General features: G+C 29.8%; 1 protein-coding gene and 1 long non-coding RNA gene across 4 annotated transcripts in view; one reads left to right on the top strand and one right to left on the bottom strand.

Annotated features, from left to right (window-relative positions):
* The window catches only part of Ush (Zinc finger protein ush), a 99,884-nt gene that overhangs the window by 808 nt on the left and 73,298 nt on the right, over positions 1-25,778 (top strand). The window contains exon 1 of one of the 2 annotated variants that reach the window (XM_074239356.1): positions 10,802-11,752. The exons of the other annotated variant lie outside the window; for it this stretch is intronic. Within the exon in view, the coding sequence (XP_074095457.1) occupies positions 11,731-11,752 (22 nt within the window). The 5' untranslated portion in view covers positions 10,802-11,730. Of the gene's footprint in view, positions 1-10,801; positions 11,753-25,778 lie in introns of those variants that run through there. 2 annotated transcript variants of the gene reach the window in all.
* On the bottom strand, positions 3,763-4,802 carry LOC141525578 (uncharacterized). 2 transcript variants are annotated; one of them, XR_012478863.1, is made up of 3 exons: positions 4,296-4,431; positions 3,875-4,184; positions 3,763-3,811 (listed from the first exon to the last, which is right to left on the bottom strand). It is a non-coding gene; the product is annotated as an uncharacterized LOC141525578 (long non-coding RNA). The 2 variants fall into 2 exon arrangements; XR_012478859.1 differs by having other exon boundaries at positions 3,875-4,802.

Below are 25,778 nucleotides of genomic sequence, written 5' to 3'. Positions count from 1 at the left end.
AATAAAAAAAAATTCTAAAAATTTTATAATACTGAAGTTAGCGGTCAGCTGTCAATTTAAAAAATTTTTTTAATAAGTTAATTACAATAAAAAAAATGCTTCTAAAAATTTTCACTTGTAATTTTTATTAATTTTTACATGTGGAATTTTTTAATTTAATTTTTTTTACAGTAATTGCATTATTAAATAATTTTTAATGTCTGCTAACTTCAGTGTCATAAAATTTTTAGATATCGGCTAACTTTATTCTCACAACTAAAATTAGCCGACAGCGAAAAATTTATCAATTAAATTAGAACAAAAAAAAATAATTTTTAAAAATTTCTACATGTGAAATTTTTTATTTTTTCGATAAAAGAAATTCTAAAAATTTTTAGATGTCGGTTAACTTTATTGTCTTCCTTTTTTACTTATACTTTACTCTTATCAGCCTAAACTGTTGTTGTTTTTATTGATACTGACTTTAAAAAACATCTTATCATTTTTTCAATAAATTTTTCTCAAAAAAAATCATGAATTTAATTTTATAAAATTATTTTTAATTAAAATAAAATTGTCAGATGTTTTGCCGAACTCAGTATCATGTTTTTAAATATTTAATAATTGTGCTTGAGCTTTTGTTTCGTTTGTCCAATTAAAATCGTCTCAATGCGACTCTTTACTCATTAATTTTTAATTTAATAATACATGCCAAATTATAAATCAATTTTAATTGATTTTAATAAGTATTCTTCAACTTGTGATAAAAAACTTCCTCTTTTGGCGGTTATTTAATTTTGGCGCGAAATTTAAAACTCTTTTTATTTATTTATTTATACGCTTCATTTGTCATTAAAATTATTAAGGTGCACTACATTAAAAAACTCCAATAAATTAAATTAAATAGTTAATTTAATTAGACTAATTAGGAGCAAAACGATAAAGAGTTTAAGTAACAGCTGCGATAATAAATAATTAAAAAAAAAAAAAAATGTATTAATTTAACGTTTCGATACACACGTGTCGCCTACTGAAACTTTCACGTGGTGACGTTACAGGTCTTTATTTTTTCTCAGATAAATAGTAAAGTCAAAATTTTCGTCTGCTATAATTTTAATTTTTTTTTAAGGACGTTCTGAAAAAAAACTTTCTTAAATTTTTTCTGAAATTTAGAGTACTTATTTATTTATTTATTTAGTGCCAACCGGCATTATTCAACAATTAGAACATTCCTTAAGTAAAAATTAAAAATTTTTAAATTCTGAAATTTTGGCTCGAAAATTGCACAAAAATAAATTTATTTAGTGATGCCTAGAAAAAATTAACAAATTAAAAATTTAACAATTTTATTAATAATATTTATACTCATAAGTATCCTTAATACCCAGTAATTTTTTTAATTAATCCTTACGCACTAAATTTTGAAATATTATCATTTAATATTTTATTAAATATCAATCGTATTTTTCTTAGGATTGTTTTAAAAAACTAAGAATTATTAATTGAAGATAGAAAAATTATTTTTTATCAAAAATAACACAAACGAGCGGTATTAATTTTTTTATAAAAAATGTTTGAACTTAGTGACTTTTGATATTTTACGTGAGTAGAAGTAAATGAGCGATAGCCTGTAAAGAGAGGCAGCACAAGTGCATGAGAAAGAAACCAATAGCCATAGCCAATTGGTGTCTTTTTCTTGTCTAAGAACTTCCTTAAATAAAATCTAACAACAATTTATAATTTAATCTTGTCTGTAAATGTAAATATAAATATGTTTAAATTTGCATAGATTCATTAAGTATCTAGTAGTTTATAAAATACAATCACCATGGGAAATTTGTATAGGTTAATTAATCGACAATGATCCCATTCACCGCAGATATTGGCCTAACTTTCCGCAATAATTTTAGCTCGTTCATCGCTCTTGTGTTTTCTCGTCTGCGTACACGAACAAGCTAATTAGTTCCGCGTGTTACGAAGTTAATAACCCCCACGTTAATGTCGTCGTCAGTAGTGAGTACTGAACCTACTGTTGCTATTATATGTACTACGTATACAAACTATAACTCTCACCCCTGAACTCGATCATCCGGTGTCGATAGTGATCGTTATCGTACAATAAATCATTTTGAATTTGATACATTATTAAAATAAATCACCGAATAATAACAGTTCATTTTTAATAGAAAAAAAAAAAAAAAATGATAAATAAAAGAGCGTTAATGAAGCGACTTAATCGCATTGTACTCTGTATCATCACTATGATCATCATCATCGCATAAGTATTATCGTTGTTTACTATAATAACAATCATTGATACATAAATACAAGGTGGGAAGCTAAGTGGGAATAAAGAGTATCCCGTAGAGAAGTGATAATAATTTCCCGCTGGGATGGAGGAGGTTAAATTAATAACCGATGATTTTGTAGAATGTCTTATTGAATCGTGTTCACAAGTAAAGTATAATATCTCCACACACCATCTCGTAGTTGTTTCCAAGAGCGATCTTTCAACCGGCAAACTGTCTACTCCTTAAAAGAAAACAAGAATTTCGAAAATAAAAAAAAAAAACGGAAGGGGGCGTATCTGTCGTTTTGCCCGTCGTTGTTTGGACCCGAGTCTACTATCGAGCTATCTAATCATCCCATTAAAAGCCTCGGCGTGCATAAAAATAAACAAAAAAAGGAAAAGGAAAAGGATTGTTTTTGGGTTTTTTTTTTTCCAATCGAATTGAATCAACCGTCGATCGCGGTTTCCAATTGTGTGCGTTAGCCCGCCAAGAAATCGCAAGAATATATGTGAGTTAAAGGACACGAGAAACAAGAAGAAGCAAAAATATTTAAATCGCACCGGATCTCTTGTGCACAGCTTCTCTCACGGTCGTCACTCGGGTGTCGGACGACAGTTTCTTTTCTTACTTCTCTTTACTTGCTCATTCTCTCAGTACTGCGTTCATGTACTCTGCCCCTTACTCTCTTTATTTGTTAATTTATTTTGTTTGTTTTTTGAGCTACAAGTAAAGGGATTACAATAAAGGATCTTGTCAATAAACAGGCAAAGATCGGTATACGCGCGAGAGTAAAGAGACGCAAATCCCGCGGTCCAGTCTCTACTCTCGCTCTAAGGTTTTTATCAGTGTCGATCGGCGGAGGCGGTCTTCGCTGGTTACTTTTACTCTTTACTCTTTACTCTTTACTTTTATTATTTTTATTGGTCACACAACATTTCTTACAGGGCATATAAGTAACAAGTTCTGATCAAATTAACTGTTTCATTTTCGATAGTTATATATAGACAGAAAAAAAAATTTCTTGCACTAAGAAAATTTTAAGGAAGACAAAAGTTATTTTGGAGCGAGAAGAAATTTTCTTCGCTCAAGAAATTTTCAATCTTCCTTAATATTTTTTTAAGTCAAGAAAATTTATTGTCCAGTTAGGAATTTTTTTTTTTAGTGTATTTAAGGTAATAGACCCAATTATTGATACTGGCTTAGTTGTTTGACACTTGCAATTTTATTCTAATTAAAAAAATAATTTTTTCTTAAAAAATTAATTATTTTAAAATTTATAATTCAAAAATTATATTTATTAATTTATGAGAGTTGATTTTTTTTTTTAATTAAAAAAATAATTGCAAGTGTCAATAACTAGGTCTTTTACCTTATTATTTAGGAGTCATTTTAGTATGATCGATTTGGTGTTAAATATTTGAAAAATATAAATTTTAATTATAATATGTATATCAGGAATGTGGACTAGATAGGATCATAATAACAAATTACATTATTATTTCTGCGACGTTTCGGTCATTTATTAGACCTTCATCAGGCATCTGAAAATTACACAAATTAATAACTAACAAAATAACAACAATTGATACAATTCCAATATTTACCATAATACGAATTCTAACAATCACTATCTTACATTGCACAGTTGCCTTAGTCATATAAATCATCACAAAATTAACAAAATTGATAGATTCATTAATTATTCTTACTATTAACGCAGAAATAAAGTACACACGACACTTATAAAATTGTTATTGCGTGGCAACAGTTAACTCGAATCTAAACTTTATGCACTATACCGCAAAGCATTCGTCATACAAACTAGCGCTGCTTGCGTGAAATATTCGATTCAAATTCCATATATAAAATATAATTCCAAATACCTCAAATAAATTACTCTCGAAGGTCAGCATACTATATAAACAAAAACTTAAAGTTAAATTACTCCGTTAAGTCTCTAATACAAAATAAATTATTTTCTCCTAGTTGATTTATAATCCGTTAATATATCATTATATAAAATACTTAGATTGTTGGTGTCAGTTCTTTTATTCACAGTATCGTTTATTTTAATAAAAATCATTTCGCTAGTCCACATTCCTGATATACATATTATAATTAAGAATTATGGATGATAATGAAAATCCCATAATAACATTGAGATGAAATGTATGTGGCATCAAACTATTCGTAACGTGATTGGTCGAATATATCATGAGCATGAAAATATATGCAAACGCTATAGTAAGGCGCGTGCTTGCGCGCGCAAATTCAAATTCTAGTCCACTTTTATAATTTAAATGAAAAATATGAAAATATATCATGTAAGCAAACTATTTGTAACGTGATTGGTCAAATATATCATAAGCATGAAAATATGTGTAAACCCGAAAATCAGGCGCGCGCTTGCGCGCGCAAATTTGAATTCTAGTAATATAAATTTTGTTTGAAAAATTTTTTATTTTAACTTAGAATAAAAATTCTGTCTAAACAACAGGAGATATAATTAAATTAATGAAGATCTTTCTTGTAGATAATTAAATTTTCTACAAAAAAAATTTTTTATGACTTTTATCCAGAATTTTAATTCAAAAATTAAAAATAAAAATATTACTACTCTAAAAAGACTTTTCGTAAAGTATTATAAAAATTTCTATAAAGATGCATATGATGGATTTAATATTTCCTCCTTCATATCAATCTTGCAATGATCTACAATAAATTTATTGTATTATATAATATCTATTTTGATGTATACTAAAGTTAAGTCCGGAACTTGTAGCGAGAGAGTATGTCGTAAATATAGTAACGGTGGTAACATACGAAGGCGGAGAAACACGTTGAGATTGAGGCGGCAGCAGTAACAGCAGCAGTTACAACACTTGGGAGCGGTGTATGGGATGAGATACCCAATACATGAGTACATGTGCACATATAGAGAGAAGTTGATGTAAGCTAAGCGAGAGAAAAGTTGAAGCCATATAGAATATACAAATATATATATATATATATATATATATATATATATATATATATATATAGAAGAAGTGGTGGTTGCCGTTTTAACAGAAGGGATATCGGGAGGGAGACGAAGGGCGAGCCTACAAATTGCTACACCGCATTGTGGTGTCACTCGAGCCTCCCGCGACACGGCCCTGGCATGGCTGGAATGGTGTTCCTACTCCTTTATTTTCTTTTTAACTCAACTTTTTCTCTTTCTTGTGCAAAAGTTTTTTCGCCTTAACCTTTACTTTTGTATACTTATATTTATATTTTATTTTATTTTATTTTATTATATTCCATATTATAATATTGTAATACAATTTATAAACATCTTACTTCATTTTTCTCACCTGTCACGTACTAATCAAAATAATCAACTCAATTATTTATATTTATGTTTATTATCTCGCGACCGTTTTTTCCTTGTGATTAATTCGTGATTTTTCTTATGCTTAAAATTGATTACCGGTTGATTAGTTAATAGTTCTTGGAATAATGAAAAATAAAAATAAAATAAACAGAGCTAATTCTGTTTGATAATTTAAAATTTATAACAAAAATTTTATTTGTTGGTTAAAAAAGTTATTTTATCTTTGACTCGTGCAATTTGATAATTTGTTGATTTCTAAATACAAAGACTAAATATTTTTGCATAAAATAATCACTTCATACTGTAAATAAACAATCATAATTACTGAACGTAATGTCATACTTTATATAGCTCCGAAATGTATAGATACATAATTAAGAAATGATCTTGTATCTTGTGAACTATTGACATTTTTAAAGATATAAGCTCATCCCGATGTTGCACTCATCAAGACCTTTCATTTGAGTACCCACATCAATTTTTCATATATTTATATATATTATATATGAAAATGCATGTGGGTACTCAAATGAAAGCTCTTGATGAGTGTAACATCGGGATGAGCTTATATCTTTCAAAACGTCAATAGTAAAAAAAGTACAGTGCAATTTAACAAAAGTCATTGAGTAACCCTGTTATTAGCTCTATGGGCTGTTGGGTTTAAATAAAGGAAAATAAATAAATAATTATATTAAGACCATTAGGTATTATTTTTTAATTAATCTCATTAATGAAATGTTATTTTGATTGAACTAGAGAAAAAAAAAGAGAAAAGGAGAAAGGTAACTGTAGTACAGAGGAGCATTTGGAGTAGAGGGAGGCAAAAATAGGGTTGAGGGATATTTCGCGAGAGAGTGTGGTACGTGACGTTACGACGGGTTAAAATCTCTGGTATCGCCCGGCTATCGAGCTCATTACGCTAATATTCACTCGAAATGCCGGCCGATAGGGTATCTCGATCGTGCTCTGCGCTCCGTAAAGGCCTTTTCGCGATTCACTCGCGACCCAGCTCTCTCTCTCTCTCTCTCTCTCTCTCTCTCTCTCTCTCTTTCTCTCTTTGTGTATATTAGTGCACGCTCAACTCACCGCTATACTACATACTGTTGTCTCGGGCTGAGTGTATTGTTGGATGCCAATGCCAGCTGTTTTGTCGATTTACAACGCCCAAATTACCCTCATTATTATCATTGTATATGCATACATTAATCGTGATATTAAACTACCTATTTCAATTTATCTGTAGCCTCATATTTTTATTTTTATTTCATGCTATCAATTGTTAATTACTATTTAAGCAAGACCGAGAAATCGTGATGCACATATAAATGGTAGTTACAAATGTTTATTTGATTTTTTTAAAGATAAACTTTCATTAGTTTGATAATTTTTCGGAACAAAATTAACAGTTGAAGTTTTAGATTATTGTCTTGAACTTTTAATATCTTAAAAAAAATTAGAAAAAACCTTAATCGTTTATTCTAAAAATCTAAAACCGAACTAAGTGGGAAATAGCAAAGGGTTATTGTCCTTATTAACGCGTTAGCCTTGTCCCCGTAACCGTTTTAGGATTCTGATACTTGGAAGCGATTAGAGAAAAGAGGATGCGAATGAGATGAGAGAAAAGCTGTGTAAAAACAGGCGGAGAATCGAGTAGTCTAGTCTCCTATACATTTTCTCTCAAGTCTTTTAAGATATAAGTCTCTTTATCCTCATCTTTCGCTTGGAATTGGTTATTTTATTATTTTTATTTTTTTCTCTCTATACACTATACACTACAGATATCCATACTGAAGAGGCTACACTAGTTACAAGTTACAAGTTACAAGCATTGCGTATTCCGTCGTTCAATACATCCTGCACCCGCGGGCGATTATCTACGCACGTGTGGCTAGTAGTATACATTATTATTGAGAAAAATACGTATATATTATACACCACATCATTTAAACTTTTACAATAATTAATTTTATTTTACACCATTCAAAATATCTCGTAAAGTTTATTTTATTTTTCAGTTACTATTGTTATTCTAGTCATTTATTTTATTAATTTATTTATTTATTTAAATTATTTTTTTTGCTGTGTTAAAACTGTGGAAGATACATAGAGACGTAAAACACGCGGTCGTCGGTAGAGATAACTCATGGTATGCGAGAGAGCATCCAAATATATCGCTCATTAGCGTTAACTGATCGGAACACACTACACTGCTGGTCTCTACTCATCTGGCCTGGACAGAGATGAAAAGGAGAAAAGAGAAAGAGTATGAGTGAGTAAGATATTGAGCGAGGGAGTATGAAAAAGATACATTGGATGTACAGAGCACCAACAACAACAACAACCAACAACTTTACCACAACAAAAAATCTAAAAAAAAAAATGATTGAGATCAAGATTGAAGAGGAGCAATAGAACAGCCTCCACAGATATTATATATTTTATTTGACGACGAAAAAAAAAAAAAAAAAACCGACGTCTTTACGAATTTTCACAGAGTACTTCGATTGCATGAACGCTCATACCGTGTGCCCGTGTAATGATATAGACGGTAAGATGATACTCGAGTATGTTTGAAGACTGTGTTTACATCGAAGTTGGGTTGTGTTTGCCGTGAGCAAATAGTACTTACTATACCTCTTCCTCAGTTAAGTCTCAGTACAGGCAATTAGGCTCGCTTCAATGCCGATACAACACCGGGAGTCGCGCGTGCCGATGTTTGTCGAGCCAAACAAGATATTGTTTCTTTATCTTAACTTATTATTATTATTCTCTGTGTGGTTTTTTAATGTTTTTTATATATTTACACGTCAAATAAAATCTAACCGAGAGGGATTACAGCTTAAAATTTTTATTCAATACTCCTATCCGAAATCAGAGCAGTAATAAAATTCAACAAGTTTTTAATAAATGCTGGATTTGTTGCGAAAAAAAAAAAAAATGTGAAGGCAAAAAATAGTGAAAATAAATGGAAATCAAATAAAAGGAAAAAAGATAAAAAAATAAATATATTTGTATTTTATTTTTTATTTGGTTCAGATATTTTTTTATATGGTTTCCTTTGGTGGTTTAAAGCTTACTGGTGGGTTCGCGTTCGTATCTTAAGAATAATCGTCTGACGTTTTACGTTTTACGTTGGCCTTATAGGTGGACACGCAGACTCCGCCGCTCGATTTCCGTGTAGGTACAGAGCAAAACGTCGGTAGATGCATAGATAGCAATGAATGAGGTGATGATACTACGACATTAAACACAAAATAAAAATAATGATAATAAAAAAAAACCGACACACTCACGCAGTAAATAAATAAATAAATATAAAAATAATTTTACTTAGTTGCGTATTCGCCTGGGGCTATGTGGAAAATTTTTTCCCGGAAGATATGCGAGCTTGAGAAATGTTGATATGTGATCATGGACGAGATGAACGGTCATATATGAAGATGAAGATCGAGGAGAAGGAGGAGGAGGTGAATGTAAAAAAAGGATACTCTGTACGTTTATCTCTGGTGTACTGGAGAGGGAACGATTCAAGAAGAATGCTCACAATGCTGTAATTTCCAGTGTTTGATCTTCCCATCTCTATGAGGGTCTGTGTGCGGTATTGCGAGTAGAGAGGAGACACATACACTGTTAGGTATCCAGAACGCAGAGCTCAGAGCTCAGAACTACCAGAGACCAAACCAGAGTTGAGGTAAAGAGTGTATGTATATGCGTTGAGGAAGAGAGAAAAAGAGAAATGAAGGGGGAAACGCCGGTTTTATTTTACCCGCATTATTATTCCGTTGGAGATTGCGCGGCGATCCGTCGTTTCGCCGAAGCCACGTTCTTCTTATTTATGGATGGATTCTCTTTTAACTTTTGGACTCTTTCCGTCTTATTCTTTTCGTAACTTATTCTCTCATTTTTTGTTTTTTTTTTTTTTTTTTTTGCTATCAAAACCCTTTTATGGCATTCACTTATGTATATTACATTGTACTTACTGATGTACATACTTGATATATTTTAGTTCAATCATTATTATCATTATTTTATTTTATTTGTTGTTTTAATTTTTAATTATTTTCATTTTTCATCTCACCAAATAAGACACTTGTTTGATAAAAAACCGATTAAATAAAATCGTAAATGTTTTTCCAACTGTTTAAATTATTTAAACAATAAGAGACGAGTTTGAGATTGCATTGTTGTCTTGTCCAAGAGATCATCATGAGGGTATCAGCCTTCGCGAGATACAATATGTGCAAAAAAAATTATTAACGATAATACTTGTAATAATAATAATACTAAGGAGCATGATGAGGATGATGATGATAATGATGATGATGTAGTGGTACAGAGGAGAAAGCGAAAGGAGAGATCGATTGTGGATTTACATTTTTTTATGTACACATATATATTAATTTATAAAAAAATATTCAAGTTTATGTTGATAAAGAAAAACAACTTCCATCGGGACTTTATCGTCGCCTTTCTTTCTTGATTTTTTTTTTTTTTTTTTTTTTTTTTTTATTATTTATCCTCGGTCCAGACTGAAAAAACATCAATTAATACTGATTCTTTGAGAAAAACATTTTATCAGTATTTATATATATGATTATGTGTATATATTTCTTCTTTTTATTATCTTTAAATTTTTATCTTATACTCAACATACATATACATGTATACGCCGTAAATAGCGGATAAATTTTATTTTATTTTTTACATTTAACAGTATATTTTTATAAGTTTTATGACCACTTTTATATTGAGTTTGCATTATATTTTAGATTATTTTTTATTAATTATTTTGTTTTTCTTCTTGGACATAGTTCCAAAAATAAAATAGATAACAACGGATATATAATTGAAATTTAAGATTGTAGTCAGTTTATCGTTTTTTAATTGACTTGAACATTTTGATTACAATCTAAACATAAACTTATATCAAACTATAATCAAAGTGGATTATAATTCGTTTTTTATGATTTCTATTTTTTGTGAAAAAATTTATGTAATATATCATACTACAGAGTTAATTTCTGTAACCTATTTTTGAAGTAATTAATTGATAAAAGTTTTATATTTTAAACTTAATCAACCATTAATGACTGATTAATTTTTTGGAAATTTTTTTTTACATTATTATAAAAGCCCGAAAAAAAATCCACTTGTGAAAATTGTACAAAATTATGAATGAAATTTTTTTTTATTTTCTTTATCAAAAAGAAACCCTTCAATACTCATCTCTTATGAAAGAGTTCTAAAAATAAATTCCTAAAAATTTTCAATTACATTTAAAAATTGAATTTAGTCAGTTACCTTGACAATTATAAAATAAACAAATAATTTACTAATTAAAGCAAGTCAACATAACGTAAAATCAACTTAGCTTACGTCGGGTTCCATAATATAATGAATGAGCGGGCTCGTGGCCCTCGTTGTCGTGCCACCGCGACTGCCCCGTCTCGATTCACCTTCTAGTCGGGCTCCGGTTTCAACAGGTGGGCGTGCGAACGCCGCGTAACTGCCGGCGTGTGTGTCGGCTCTCTGATGATCGCCCACGTCGCCCTTTTTTTTACTCCCTCGACAATCGATTGTGACACATACATATACTCTCACACCTATCATTCAATATTTTTGTCGACACCCCCCGCGATAAATTCTCACACGATAAATTCATCTAAATATTTATACACCGTTATTGAAAACATATTTCAGTATTATTACTATTACTATTATTAAAAAAAAAAAAAAAAAAAAAAAAAAAAATCCAACTGTTGATAAAACTCAACAAACATTAAATCAGCATTTGTATGTGTATCAATGGCTTATTTACGGTTACGGAATTATATGTTCGTAAGTGTGTAGTCTGTAGGCTTACGATCGATTTCCAATCGACTCTATGCTATACCACGTACTTGCACACATTTGTGCGGCTTACCTACTTTACCCGTCCGCCCACGAACCCCAACAGCAAAAGCAGCAGCACCGCCAGCATAGACATCAGCATCAGCAGCAGCAGCAGCAGCAGCAGCAGAAACGATTTATCGCGAACTAAGAGAAAGAGAAAAATAATAATCCGCATGGAGAGAATGAGAGTGAGAAATGAATCTATTCGTTATAAACGGTATTTATCCATTCCTCTCACTGTCCTATTATAATATCCTTTATCTTCTTTGCCTTTGTTACATTTTCTCTTCTATATATACTATGATATAATATAATACTTCTCTCCTTTTCAATAATATCCCTCTGTCTCTATTATTCAGATATATACTCATTGATATAAGTCTAATGTAAATCAAAAGCCGATCTCACTATTGAGTTTATCTCTTTTATTTTAATAATAATAATAATAAATGTTCACAAGATTATTATTAATATTAATTTTTTTTTTGATATTGATAATTATCTGCAACCTCTTTTGCAAACTTTTTGTACCAAGAAAAAAAAATTAAGTTAACGTTATCGAGTTGACTGTGCAATACGGGTACGATAGCTGGATACTAAAATAAAATTATAAATTTTTTTTTGCCACAAAAAAAAAGTTTATAATTCAATAAAAAATACATAGTTTCATTTCTTTATTAATTTTTTTCGGGACATTCTCAGATCAATAGTTTTTTTTTAATTTTTTTTAATGAAATTATTGAAATAAATGACAATTTCATTGGGCCGAGTAAAGGTTGAGCATAAAAAAAAAGAGTCTGAAGCAGTCGGGGGCGACTTGTCGGTCGCTGGTTAGACGTGTGTGGCTTATCAGAACGCGGTTGGTATCACATACGGGTCGCTAATGTCTCCTTATCGAGAGCACCTCTACCCACCTATATCCTCCTCTCCCCTACTATTCTCAAATGTCCACGGATCCTTGTCGGACTTTCAGCAGCTACTACCAGCAGAGCCAAACGTTTCTTTGGTAACCGCATACACTCAACATAATTCACGATTAAATAGATTACTCCAATTATTATTATTATTATTATTATTATTATTATTTTAATCAGTATCATTTATTCGCTGTTTATATTTGCTTTTTATTCTACAATAAAATATGTAGGAAAGTTTTTCAATTAAATATGTCATCGGGTTCAGGTATTGTTGATTCTAGAATCACTTTCAATAATCATCAAATTTTAATACAATCAAAAAATTTATCAATTTTTTATTAAAAACTGTCTTGATAATATAGATGATATTTTTATGAGTAAATTCCGTAAAAAAAAAAAATTTTTTTGAAAATAAAATTGACAGTTTCATAAAAACCCTTGAATTATGTAATTAGATAAAGTTAGTGGTTCTTTGTTTCGCTAAAATAATATAAAAGGTGTCTAAACATATCATACCGTCCGTACCGGTGGAATTTAAATTATTAATTTAATTAAAACAGACAAAAATAATTTTTTAATAATAAAAAAAATTGTAAAGAACGGTATATTCGCGTATAATATAAATATATGCATAAGGATAACGAATGATGTCAAGAGAAGTGGAAGTAAGTGTGAATAGCGTCGTTACGGGGGTGTCTCGCCGACGCATACTCATATTCACAAGAGAAGTAAAGAGAATAAGAAGAAAGAGAAAAGAGTAGAGCATATAATAATGAATACGAGCAAGCAAGGCGCCGTCTCTTGAAAGATTGTTGGGTTGGGATATAGTAGAGATATACAGTAGAGAAGAGGGTTTAAGTAATATAAATTTGTGTTAAGAGACGCTCGACTAAACGGATGACCGGCTGTATCTCATTGTTTTCATTTCCTCCGGCACGCCGCGTTACTGTAAGACGCGGAAATGAAGTGTGCGGTGATCTAGAGATGGGAATGTATAAATGTATAAATGGTGTTTAAATATACCTATCTATGTGTATGTATAACGCACCCCCTTTACTATTCTCCTTTAAAACCACTGAATCCTCTTACTCTCGCTTGACATCACCCCTACTCATGTCCTGCATGACAACGAGAATGAAATTCTACCTCGATGCTGTTTCCTCATCCTATGCGGTCTAACCACCCCTACTGAGAGTGCTGCGGAATTAAATCCACGGGTATTAGCTTCGAATACTCTTCTTCATATATGAGTTGTAGGGAATTGATTTTGATTATAGACTCTTCTATCACTACTTTAACCACTTACCAATCTTTTATGCTTTTTAATTCGGAACTCTAAGAGACTTAAAAAAAAAAATATTTTTTAGAGAAATTAAAATAAATCATTGTAAACGCGAGTTTGGGGTGATTTTAACTCACGTTTTCGTAATACGGAAATTATAAAATCAGAGACACAGAGCACGTACATCGGCTCTTGACGTACAAATGACTTTTAACTCTCCTTTCAACCCTCTTGGCGATATATTATATAATAAACTACGTAAAAGGGATTGAAGTTATCATATAAATGTATTTTGCCAGTATAACTGATCATTTTATCTATTTTATTTATTTAAACTTTGCTATCAATAATTTATTAGTTCATCAAAAGCTACTTAAAATTCAATCATTTTTTAATTTTTATTTATTAATGAGAATATTGAATTAATAAATAAATAAGCTTGTTTTAGTTTAGATTTTTGAAAGAATTTATTTACTCAAAATTGGAAAAATTTTTAATTTGTAACAAATTATATAATTGTATTCGGCAATCATCTTTAGTCTCATAAAATCCATTTAGATCTCTCTTAGAGATTTAAATTTTACCTCCAAAAATAGTTTAGCTTGCTAAGCATTTTTAAATATTCTATTTCTATATAAAAAAAAAAAACAAATTTCTTGCACTAAGAAAATTTTAAGGAAGACAAAAATTATTTTGGAGCAAGAAGAAATTTTCTCGGCTCAAAAAACTTTGACTTAATTCAAGAAATTTTCAATCTTCCTTAACATTTTTTTGAGCCAAGAAATTTACTCTCTAGTCAAGAATTTTTTATTAATTTATTTATTTTCGAGTTCAATTTATATTGCTGTTTATTATTCTGTTCAATATTGCGAAATTTCCAAGAAAATCATTTTAAAGAGCTTCATAATTTTTCAACTGAAAATCTTTTCTTGGTTTTTATAAATTTTACTCGATTCAAAAATTTTACGCCTTAATTAAAGTCAATGGAGCTTATCAAAATGATTTTCTTTATTCAACAATTTTTCCCGCGAAGTTAATTTTTTTTCAGTGTTCTCGGTCTTTTCAAAGATGCACCATATACCCTTATAAACCATTAACATCACTTGGAGTCTGTCAGAATCTCTACAATCGAAAGAACAAACTTTTATGAAATGTACTAACTCACATTTCACAGCTCTATTTAAAATATTAAAAAAGTATCATTTAGAATTTGTTTTATTATAAATTTTTCAATGTATGACAACAAGTTATCTTAACCATTTGAATGTAAAACAAAAGCATACGTGATTATAAGTGTCTATTAAAAAGTTGAAAGCTTACCCTACTGTTAATAATAAAAAACACGATAAGTAAATATAGACATGAATGGAAAAATCGCGCGTATGGTTTTACAGTTGGATACATTGTAATTCACGTCAAGTTTGAGATGTAGAGTCATCACAGAGTCACATTATTCCATGTACCTGTACACACATTTTAATCTCACGTTCGACGTATACAATTTATTGACATCGACACTTGACTTGAAATGTTACAAAAAATATAACAGCCTCTATTTATTTTATTTATCTCGAGTTCTTTTGTAATTCCAACATTGACACCTGTGTATGGACGCCTTTTATTAAGATACAAAGACTGATCATGCGAGTGTAGAGGTGCGTAACTTACACGAAAGACATTCAGATAACCATCGTTCCGATAATTGAATGCATTGATACCACTTCAGGCTACTGATTTTTTTTATTTTTATTTTTATTACAGTAAAAATTTACCTTAAACTTAATGATCATTTAATTGATGTTAATTTTGTAAAGTATGAGTATTTGACGTAAAGACAAATTAGGATTGAGTAGAGATATAAACAATTGCATACACTTAGGAAAGGAATAATTTAATTGTGTGTTGCCTGCAGCCCGGAAGCAACGGACACCCACAAAGCTCATAACTCTTCTCCGACACTTGTTAATTGAGAAATTAATCCTCGATAATTATTGTCTCGGTATGCTGTTAGTTGCGGGTGCTATGCAAGCCGGTTCTTAGGTCGAGTCACTTGTTCTTTTCTTTCTCTTTACACTTGGCTAATGTATAGGTATTATAATAATTGATAACATTAAAGACGGGATTGCTAATTATATATTTCATTTTTAAAAAAATTTGACTGCTTATTCAAAAATCAATTAGAAGTTAAAACTGTTTGTTTTATTTTTATTTAGGGTTTTATTTTTAATTATAATAAATGCAAAAAATTATGAAAATAAATTTAGCAGATATTTAATAATTTTTTTTAATAAATAAATTATGGCAAAAAAAATTGACATTTAGAAAATTAAAAAAATTAAAAATTCAATTTTTAAAAAATTATTTTTTGAAGCGAATTTTTTTTGTTAAATAAAATTTAAAAATTCTCTAGTGACTGCTAACTTTAATGTCATAAAAAATTTTTATTAAATTATTAATTCATCAAAAAATAATAGTTTAATTTATTTTAAGAGATCATCAATTAATTAAATTATATAATATTTTTCATTAAAAAATTTATTTTTTAATTTTAGCCTTTAATATTTTGTTTAAATTTTTTTTTTTCAACTATTCTTTTATAAAATATTAATTTTCACATTTTCACAACAGAAAAATTTTTTTTTTTTTTGAAAAAATTTAATTTAAAAAATTCAAATTTTTTATTTCACCATTTTTATGAGTTAAATATTAATAAACGTCTGAGTCTATACATTAATCACATAATAGTATAAAAAAAATGAATTAAAACTATTTATAGAATAATATTCTTATAATTACTTAGTGATTAATTGTTATACTTGTTACACTGCAATTATTACAGTTTATTTTTAGCAAACCTGAAACTTCAGTAGTAAAAAATTACTCAAAGTTTTATAATTAAAGAATCTCGTTAATTACTCATCTTTAATCCGCATGCATACGAGTTAATTACAGTTTTAATTTCCTGGAAGATAATTTAAATAAAAAAATGTTGTTTTTTAGTATCAGGATTAGGATAAAAAAGGCGGAGGGATAACTTTTGTATTTACTGGGATTATGCATGTAATAGATAATAAATAAACGTCGGTACATTCGCGAATAAATAAAAATAAGATGAAAAACTCATATGTATATGTATATATCTGTGGATGGAATGTAAACGTCTATCGATACCCGCATTCGATAGTCACTTGCAGAAGACATGGCTCCTCCATTACCACTCGAGAAAGTGGTTCCTGCGATTGATGCTCGCGCAAGCTGCGTGAGCGATTTATACGCGACGCGTATGCACTTACTACTCGCGCACTTCAACAACGTCGTGAGTCATCGTGACGAGACTGCTGTACTGGATAGGGATACTTGAGGAGAGGTTGAGGCGTGTATCCGAGTCTTCCATCTCCGCATCACCCCAAGAGACGCCGATACAAGTAAATAAAATAAAAATAACGTAAGAAGAACACCGATGGGATTAAGAACTCCAGTAAAAAACTAAATATAAATAAAATCACGAACAAATGTTTTTTAATGAAAAAATTCAAGTGATTAGTAAATGCCGCCGTTTGATACCTGCTGTTTTGCAGTAAATTCACGTCACCACTTTTTTTCGCTGCAATTGTGTTTATGTGTTAGAAAAATTTAATTACATTGCTACATTTCACTGGCAGTTAGTTTGTATATTCACAGGTGAATTTATTCACCTCTTCGTCGTTTAGACTCCCAACGATTATTGGATTCCCCGATTGATTGGCCCGCGCGAACACTGTTTGATGAAGTACCGCCGTTGAGAAACTCAACGACTACTGGCTGCCAATCAACGGCGGCGCCTCCACCGCGAGCAGGAATGTCGTTTAACTCGTGATGTGAATCTCAATTGTGTGCTAATTGCCGTCAGTTGTCTTCCGCCTTTTTTAGTCATCTATTTTTCAGTAGACTTTATATTTTTTTTTTTTTTTTATAAATTTATTATTTGAGAAGAGACTGGGGTATTGTTTTTTAACATTAACATTACACAGAAAGAAAAATTTTTTGACTGGAGAACTAAATTTTTTGGAGCAAGAGGCTGAATTTTCTCAAAACAAGATTTTCTTGACTTAAATAAATTTTTTGTCAAAAAAAATTTTTTTTTTCGCTCAAAAAAATAATTGGAACAAAAAATATTTTCTTGGCTCAAGTGAACCTTTTTTTGGGTGTAAAAATGTTGAAGTTTTATAAAAATCGTGTCAACTATTTTCATGAAATTTTTATCTAGAAAATACAGACTCATATTGCCTCACTTCTTTTTTATAAATAAAAAAATTATTTAAAATAATATTTAATAGCAACAATACAAAAAAAAAAAACTTTATTAAAATAGAAAAAAAAATACACTAGTTTTCGGGGATTTCAATGCGTGAAGAATTTCGATGAAGACGATAAGCCGCAAAGAGTTAGGGATAAAAAAAGACTTAGGGTTGGTTGTACAACCCTTGTCGATCGCCCGGATCTGGCTTGCCCGGTATCCTCGCGCATCTGGAAGACGGGCATGCATTTATGCATGTTTCGCAGGTATTGCATGTTTCTTGCCAATAACGTCCTTCCCTTCTTCTTCTTCTTCTTCTTCTTCTTTACTCCTTTTCTTTATTTTTCTTGTCTTCGTCCTTCGCTTCTCTTGTCTTTCTCTTATCCACTCCCGTCCGTCGTAACGCTGTTCACCAGGTTAAAACTGGATTGTCGCTTCTGAAAATTTTTTTTTGCACAATCGAATTTCAAATTACCGACATCAAGTGTCTACAAATCACTGAATAACAAAATATTACCTTGTAATACTTGAAAATATTCAAACAAAAAATTTATTTTACCTTTAATTTAATTAATCATAATAAATAATGCACGACAGTTGAAGTTGACGGTACCCTGAAATTTTCATTTTAAAAAACTTAATAAATTATTACAATTTTTTTGAAATCATATAATTACTGTTAAATAAATTTATGTAGCTAGGTTTGTTTTAACGTATATCAAGATGTCCGCCAGGTTGCGGTACATATTTGATAATAAACCGATAACATAAATGCACATACACATGCACACCACTCAAAGTTAGGTATTTGTATTTATATAATAATAACAATATGGGTGTATATACATATATGGGTTCATATCGTAATTTTATGCAGCTAGAAACGATGAATATGGATCCGGGTAGCTCATGCGCTCGCCAAGCGGTTTATTCCTTCCCCTGTTGTTGATGATCGTGCTGTCGCCACCTTTGTGTGTTATAATGGCTGTCCCTCATCGTCATCGAAAACCATTTGTCCTACCACTAAAAAATTTAATTATTTAATAATAGTTTACCCTTTGTTTCCAATTATTTACACTACAAAAAATTGATCATTTTAATTTTTTATTATCTGATATAGTCAAGTGTAATGAACTCGAAAAAAAAAATTAAAATTTCATTTTTAAATTTTAATTAAAAAAATTTAAGATAGTATAAAATATTTATTTTGAAAAAAGTTTAATCTCAATAAAAAAAAAAATTTGGATAATTATTTCAAGTAGGGTCAACTCCATTTTTGGCAATAATTAGGTAAAAAATTAACATTGTCAAATTTTTTTTATTCTGTTTTTTACGTCTTTAAAAGTTGGAAAAAAATTTTTTTTGGATAAAATTTCTATTTTATTATTTTTTTTTTTTATCTTTTTGATATATATATATTTTTTTTTTTTTTTTTTTTTAAAATACATAAAAAAAAACAATTAAAAAAAAATTTGTTTAATTTGATGAAAAAAAAAAAAAAAAAAAAAATATGGCTAATTTTGAGAAAAAATTTTTCTCATTTGTTTCTCGCAGATTTAATTATAGATCAAAACGATACGAAGATCCGTTATATTTTTGGCTAGCTTAAAATCATTTTGCTAATTCTTTAATTCGCTTTCGCATATTAAACAAAATTTGTGTGTGAATAAGCGAGATAAATAAGATGATGCGGTTAGAGTCAGAGAGAGAAAAATAAAAATTGTGAGAGTCGCTGGAGAATTGCTAAGGATACTCTGGAGTAACACAACAGTGAGGGGAGAAGGAAGAAGGGTACATAATACATATATATACGTATATCTATATATAGTATAACGCAGAACAGATACCTGCTGCTGCTGGGACAATCTGATTAGCGCAATCTAATTAACGCTGCTTTTAATGGCGTTCATTAGCACATGCCTCTCCCTGGATGTCCACCCACGGTCCCTTCTAAGCATCCACTTCGTCATCTTACACAAAGACTTTCTGCTGTAACTAAAGTATACCTTGATGCGAATGTTAATAAAAATTATATAAAATAAGTGGGGAAAGAACAACGTAACTATTTTTTCTTACATAGCAATTTATGAATCATTTTTACGAAATTAAAATCAAATCAAGACTGTGAACGGTGAACGCCGACACAGTTGAAATTACACAAAGCCATTCTACTGCCACAGTTTTTACAGTTCCCGTCTATTAGCGTATACATATATGGATGTAATTCTATATACTATACATATAGTATTACTTTAAATACATATAATAGGTAAGGTGTAATGTATGTTTGTACTACTATACATACACACAAGTTTGATGGTCTCAGTGTGAGTTTGAGAATACGGGGATTATATTTTAGTGCATGCTGTTTTAATTGGTAATGTAAAAAAAATCCAAGAGGGAATAAGTGTAGTGAGAGAGGAGATTTGTTGGACGAACGCGGTGTACGAACAGTGCGTGACATTGTATGGATATGAGCTGATTTCTCGCGAGATATCAGTCTTACCAATATACCAACCAAACAGCTTCTGTGTGAGTCAATATATGAAAAAAACTATGACTTGTCGATTAATATTAACCATAAGCTCATTTTTAGATTTTTTTATTTGTTATTTATTGTAATTTCACTTTATTATTTTAAATTACTTCAATGCAAAGTTCATTTTCATAAAATTAAATCAATATACTTTTTATTGAATGGAACAATATATTTAAAATATGATTATGCAGAAAAAAAAATTTTTTTTTGATTGTATGAATATTAAACTGTTTAACAGTATTGAGAATTTTTTTTTGAACGCAGAAGTTTGTGATATGATTGCAAATTAATGTCATGTTTTTTTCTTTTAAATCAGTGGCTTGTTTTTAGTTCTCAATTTTTTTAAAGACAATTTAGAAATTGAAATTTAATAAATATCAGTTTTGATATTAACATTCGAGGAATTTAAATACAAATTTTAAAAATTCCTAAGTTTTTTAAAACATTAAATGCATTTTTTTAAGAATAAAAATTTTTAATATGCAATTTAATTTGTGCATTTTATAAATAATTTATATTATGAAGAGTTAAGAAATGGTCCTGTATCTTGTGAACTATTGAAATTTTTTAAAATATAAGTTCATCCCGATGTTACACTCATAAAGAGCTTTGATTTGAGTACCCACATCAATTTTTCATATATTTATATATATTATATATATATGTATATATGAAAAATATATGAAAATGCATGTGAGTACTCAAATGAAAGCTCTTGATGAGTGTAACATCGGGATGAGCTTAAATCTTTAAAAATGTCAATAGTGAAAAAAGTACAGTGCACTTTTAAAAATTGCAATTTAAAAAAAAACGTAAAACTTTTTATTTGTTAGATTTTTCTGTGCAATATTCTTGAAATTTAATTATTAAAAATTTTAAATGAATAAAATTATATTAAATCTAATTTTTCAAAGACTTTTGGGAACAAATTTAAACAATGTTTGACAAATCCTTTGTTCCAAGTAAACTTTTAAAGTAGAGGTTAAAGTTAGATGTAGGAGACATACTAAAGCAAGAGAGCAATGTTGCTGATATGAAATACATATCAGCAGCGTATACCAGGCCTTATCTTATGTGTTTGTAACAGAAGGGGTGGTAGTGTGTAGTTCGTAGTGGCGAAGCGAAATACAAAAGTACTACTGTTATACTGCATGTTTGTACTCTGTTATACCGCATGATACTCTACTCCGAGTGCTGGGTAGTATATGAACTATGAAGGTTACATTGCTTTTGAGGCAGCTGGTTGATGTAGGGAAAGAGCAATTGAACGAGCAAGTGAGAGCTCGAAATGCTACCAGAATGAGAAAGTGAATAAGAGGACGGATATACACGTATGGGGTGTATTGCGTGCGTACTCGATGAGCTTATATAGCATTGTATGGATATCAAAACGAATGCACCGCGGACCCCAATGTACGAGTTGCAGTACCACTCTGCGTTGTTGTAACTACTGTCGCTGGATAGGCTAAGATATGAGATCTACATCTATCTATGAGTAATGAATGAATTCCCACATGTGATATCTGATATGCTATACTCAACTGTTTTATATTTATGTCTAATTCAGAAATTTAGATTTGAAACGCTGAAAAAAAAATTCTTGACTGGAGTGTAAATTTTCTTGGCTCAAGAAAATATTAAGGAAGATTGAAAATTTCTTGAGTGAAAAAGTTTCTTGAGCCAAGAAAATTTCTTCTTGCTCCAAAATAACATTTGTTTTCCTTAAAATTTTGTTAGCGCAAAAAATTTGTTTTTTGTGTGTAGTTTATTTCAAAAGTCGATTTTTTAATAAAAAATACAAATAAGAATAAAATTTTTGAGTCAAATAATTTTTATTGACTTGAGAAAAATTTTTAAAAAAGTGCAAAGGACATCAATTAAATGAAACAAGTAACAAAAAATCAAACTACACCGAAAAAAAATTAACTTGCATCAATAAAAAAATTCTTGAACCAAGAAGAGTTTCATTGTCTTGAATTAAGATAAAAAATTCTTGAATTAATTAAAATTTACTTAAACCAAAAAAAATTTGTTAGATCAAGAATATTCTACTCAAATTAAGAAGATGAAATTCTTCAAAATTATTTTCTTGATTCAAGTAAAATTTTTTTTTCTGTATAAATAAAAATAAAGAGGATATTGCACTAATTGACTGTGACTAGTCTAGTCCAAGTAAAGATAGATTAGAGAGTCGTCTTGGTCAGTACATTATCTCACGGACGTATGAAGGTACGTGGGGACGATCCTTGTAGACTTGGCGAAGAGATACCAGCCTGGGGATTCGGGCTGCAGGGATAGGATAGGATAGGATAGGGTAGGATAGGATTGGATGATAGAGAGTTGTAAGTGAGTGAGGGAGCGAGTGAATGAATGAATAAGTGAGAGAGTAAATTCCGCGGTGAGAGCTTCGCAGTACCGATGAATTCGTTCGATACGAATTAACCGTTCGCGATCCATAGATCATGCTGTATGCTGCACGGTGGATAGTGGTTTCTCATGTGCATACTACACTATAAATGTATGTGCGCACGATTCTCTGGCAACCTACGAGAGATCCTATGGGATTCTGGCGTCAACGCCGCGACACCGGGGTAATGACGTGCGAACAGATATCCAATCCTTCGACTATCGTCCATTCTCTCGTCTCTTCTCTCTCCTCTCTCGTCTCATACACCTCCCTCAATCTCTCTGTAATCCTCCTACCCTCTAACACTCTTCTTCTCCGTCTACTTCTCCTTCTCCTTCTCCTTCTCCGATTCCTTCTCTTTCTCGAACTCCTCTCGCCCTCCTTATTCTGATCCAATCCTTGCTTAACAGGCTTTATACACGCATGGAGACACTAACGCGTGTTAAACCTGACGGAAACAAAAAGATGCATACAGCTCTGCTCTCGTCTCTATGATGTGAGAAATGTTTATTCTCATTCACTTCATTACCTCTACTCTTTACATTTATTTATTGTTTATCTTTATTTAATATTATTTTCTTAAAAATTCACTCCATCATTAAACAGACATATTTTAAATTTTGTTTTATCTACTTAGTGATTTTAAAATCAATTTTTTTTTTTTTTTTTTTTTTTTTTCTAAAAATATATTATTGTCTTTTAATGATAAATTATTTTTTTTATTCAATGAAAATTTTTTATATTGTCAAAAATTGGATCTAAATTTTTTACATCTTATTTTTTCTGTTTGAAAATTCTTTCGAAGTTTTAAAAAGAAAAATTTTAAATTACTGTTAACATTAGACTAAAAAAATTTTTTTTCAATTTTTTTCCTTCTCTGCTGCAATGATAAAAGAATTTTTTTAAATTTAATAAATTTTATTAACTGTTAATAAATGATTTTTTAATATCATATCATTTAATAAATATTTATTGAATGTTAAAACATCTTTATTAAAATTTAATAAATTAAATAATTGTCTTTAAATAAATAAAATTATTAACAGCTGATAAATCCTTCTATCAGTGTACTTTCCATCAATTCCACAAAATAAAATAAAAATAATCTCCATTAAAACAAAACATAAATTCAATTATCACGAAAAGTATAACCATAGAAAAGTATGACCTGTGCATAAATTTTTTTAATCTAAAAAGCAATAATAACTAATTCAGTAGTCTCATTTACTTACAATAAATTATAAATAAAAAGCTAAAAAAAACTATGTTTAGTGTGTAGTTTATAGTGTATAGGAGAGAGTCTAGTAGTACTAACGGATAACAATAATCGTAGTTGGTATCGCCTGTGCACGCCTGTTATCGCTCTTATCATTGCGTCCGGTCTCAATCGACTATCTATGCAAATCGTAGCTAATTATATTTAATTAGATTCGACTCCCGCGCTCTACCGATTGCCGCATCGCACTCCCTGTTAGCTGTTAGTTGTACTCTCTTGTGTAAAACACATTTACACATTTGCACAACCCATTCTTCAATACATCCCATACACACTGAAAGTAAATGTGTACTCCATACACACCTGTATTATATTTTCATTTGTAAATTGTATGTGTGTAAAAGACGATAAGTCGTTGCTTGAATTAATCACTCCAGAAGGAAAGCTGTCAAGTAGCAGTTGACCACTCTGGTTACATATATATTTTTAATCTCGATATATATTTGTGTGGACTGTTTCTGATTACTTTCATTAGATTGCACATTTACATACGTTAATTAACATTTTTATTATTATTTTTCATTTGAATATTTATTGAAAATACGAAAAATAAAAATAAAACAAAGTCTATTAATTTTGTTATTTATTATAATTGTTTTTATTTATTTCTTTTTTTATAAGAAGAGATATTTAACTAACGAAGGTTGACGCCTCTATCAAGTCCTTGCAGACATAAAGATTAAACACATGTAACGCTCGTCATGATAATTGCCCCCTTCTTTCCTGATTGAACTCTACTCAATCAACTAAACTGCAAAACCGAATATAGACAGATAAATGTGCGTGATGTGATCCGTTTATTTGAATTCATAATAAATATACAAGCATGTTTTATGCATGTATAAGCATTAGTTATCTTTTATGTGTATGAAAATGAGAAATAATGTAAGAGTGTGGATATATTTATGAGTGACAAAAAAAAAATAAATTGATAGGGTAGGAATGTTATTTTATCAATGGAGCGTGGGTTTCCGAGTGCCAACGTGCCTCCACTAATTTTTTTCTTTTGATTTAATTTTTTCCCTCTCTCTCTCTCTCTCTTTCCTTTCGTTCGATATCTTCGTCATAACCTGATCTTTGGAATTTTATTGAGTGTCGTGGCGGTTGCGTGAGACAAAGAGTATGACAATGCTAAATGACAAGTCGATGAGTTGATAAAAACAACTATTTTATCCAATTATTCTATTTGATGATTGTATGAGTGGGTATTACAGCTGTAAGATTTTTATTTTTAGACAAATCAAGAAATTTTTATCTTTTTTTTTTTTTTACTTAAAAAAAAAATTAATCATCCTTCTCTTTAATTAATTCATCGTGTTATAACTGGTAATTTTTTTAACTACAGTAATACAAAATTAAACAATTTAAAAAATGTTTAGTCCATATTTTTTTCAAGTTTCATAATTTATTAATTTTTGAAAATATCAAAAAAGTATTAAAAATAATTATAGATTTATACTAAGTAGTAATCAATTTATAACAAATACTGTATCAAACAGTAAAATTATAATTTTAAAAGTGAATGTATGATATTTATTATTCAAAT

The sequence above is a fragment of the Cotesia typhae genome, unplaced genomic scaffold (assembly GCF_013202065.1).
Source record: "Cotesia typhae breed Kobodo isofemale line unplaced genomic scaffold, CoteBio_Ctyphae contig_11, whole genome shotgun sequence".
Classification (NCBI taxonomy): Eukaryota; Metazoa; Arthropoda; class Insecta; order Hymenoptera; family Braconidae; genus Cotesia; species Cotesia typhae.
Note: the sequence above shows the minus strand (reverse complement) of the source record. Positions and strands in the feature narration are given on the sequence as shown.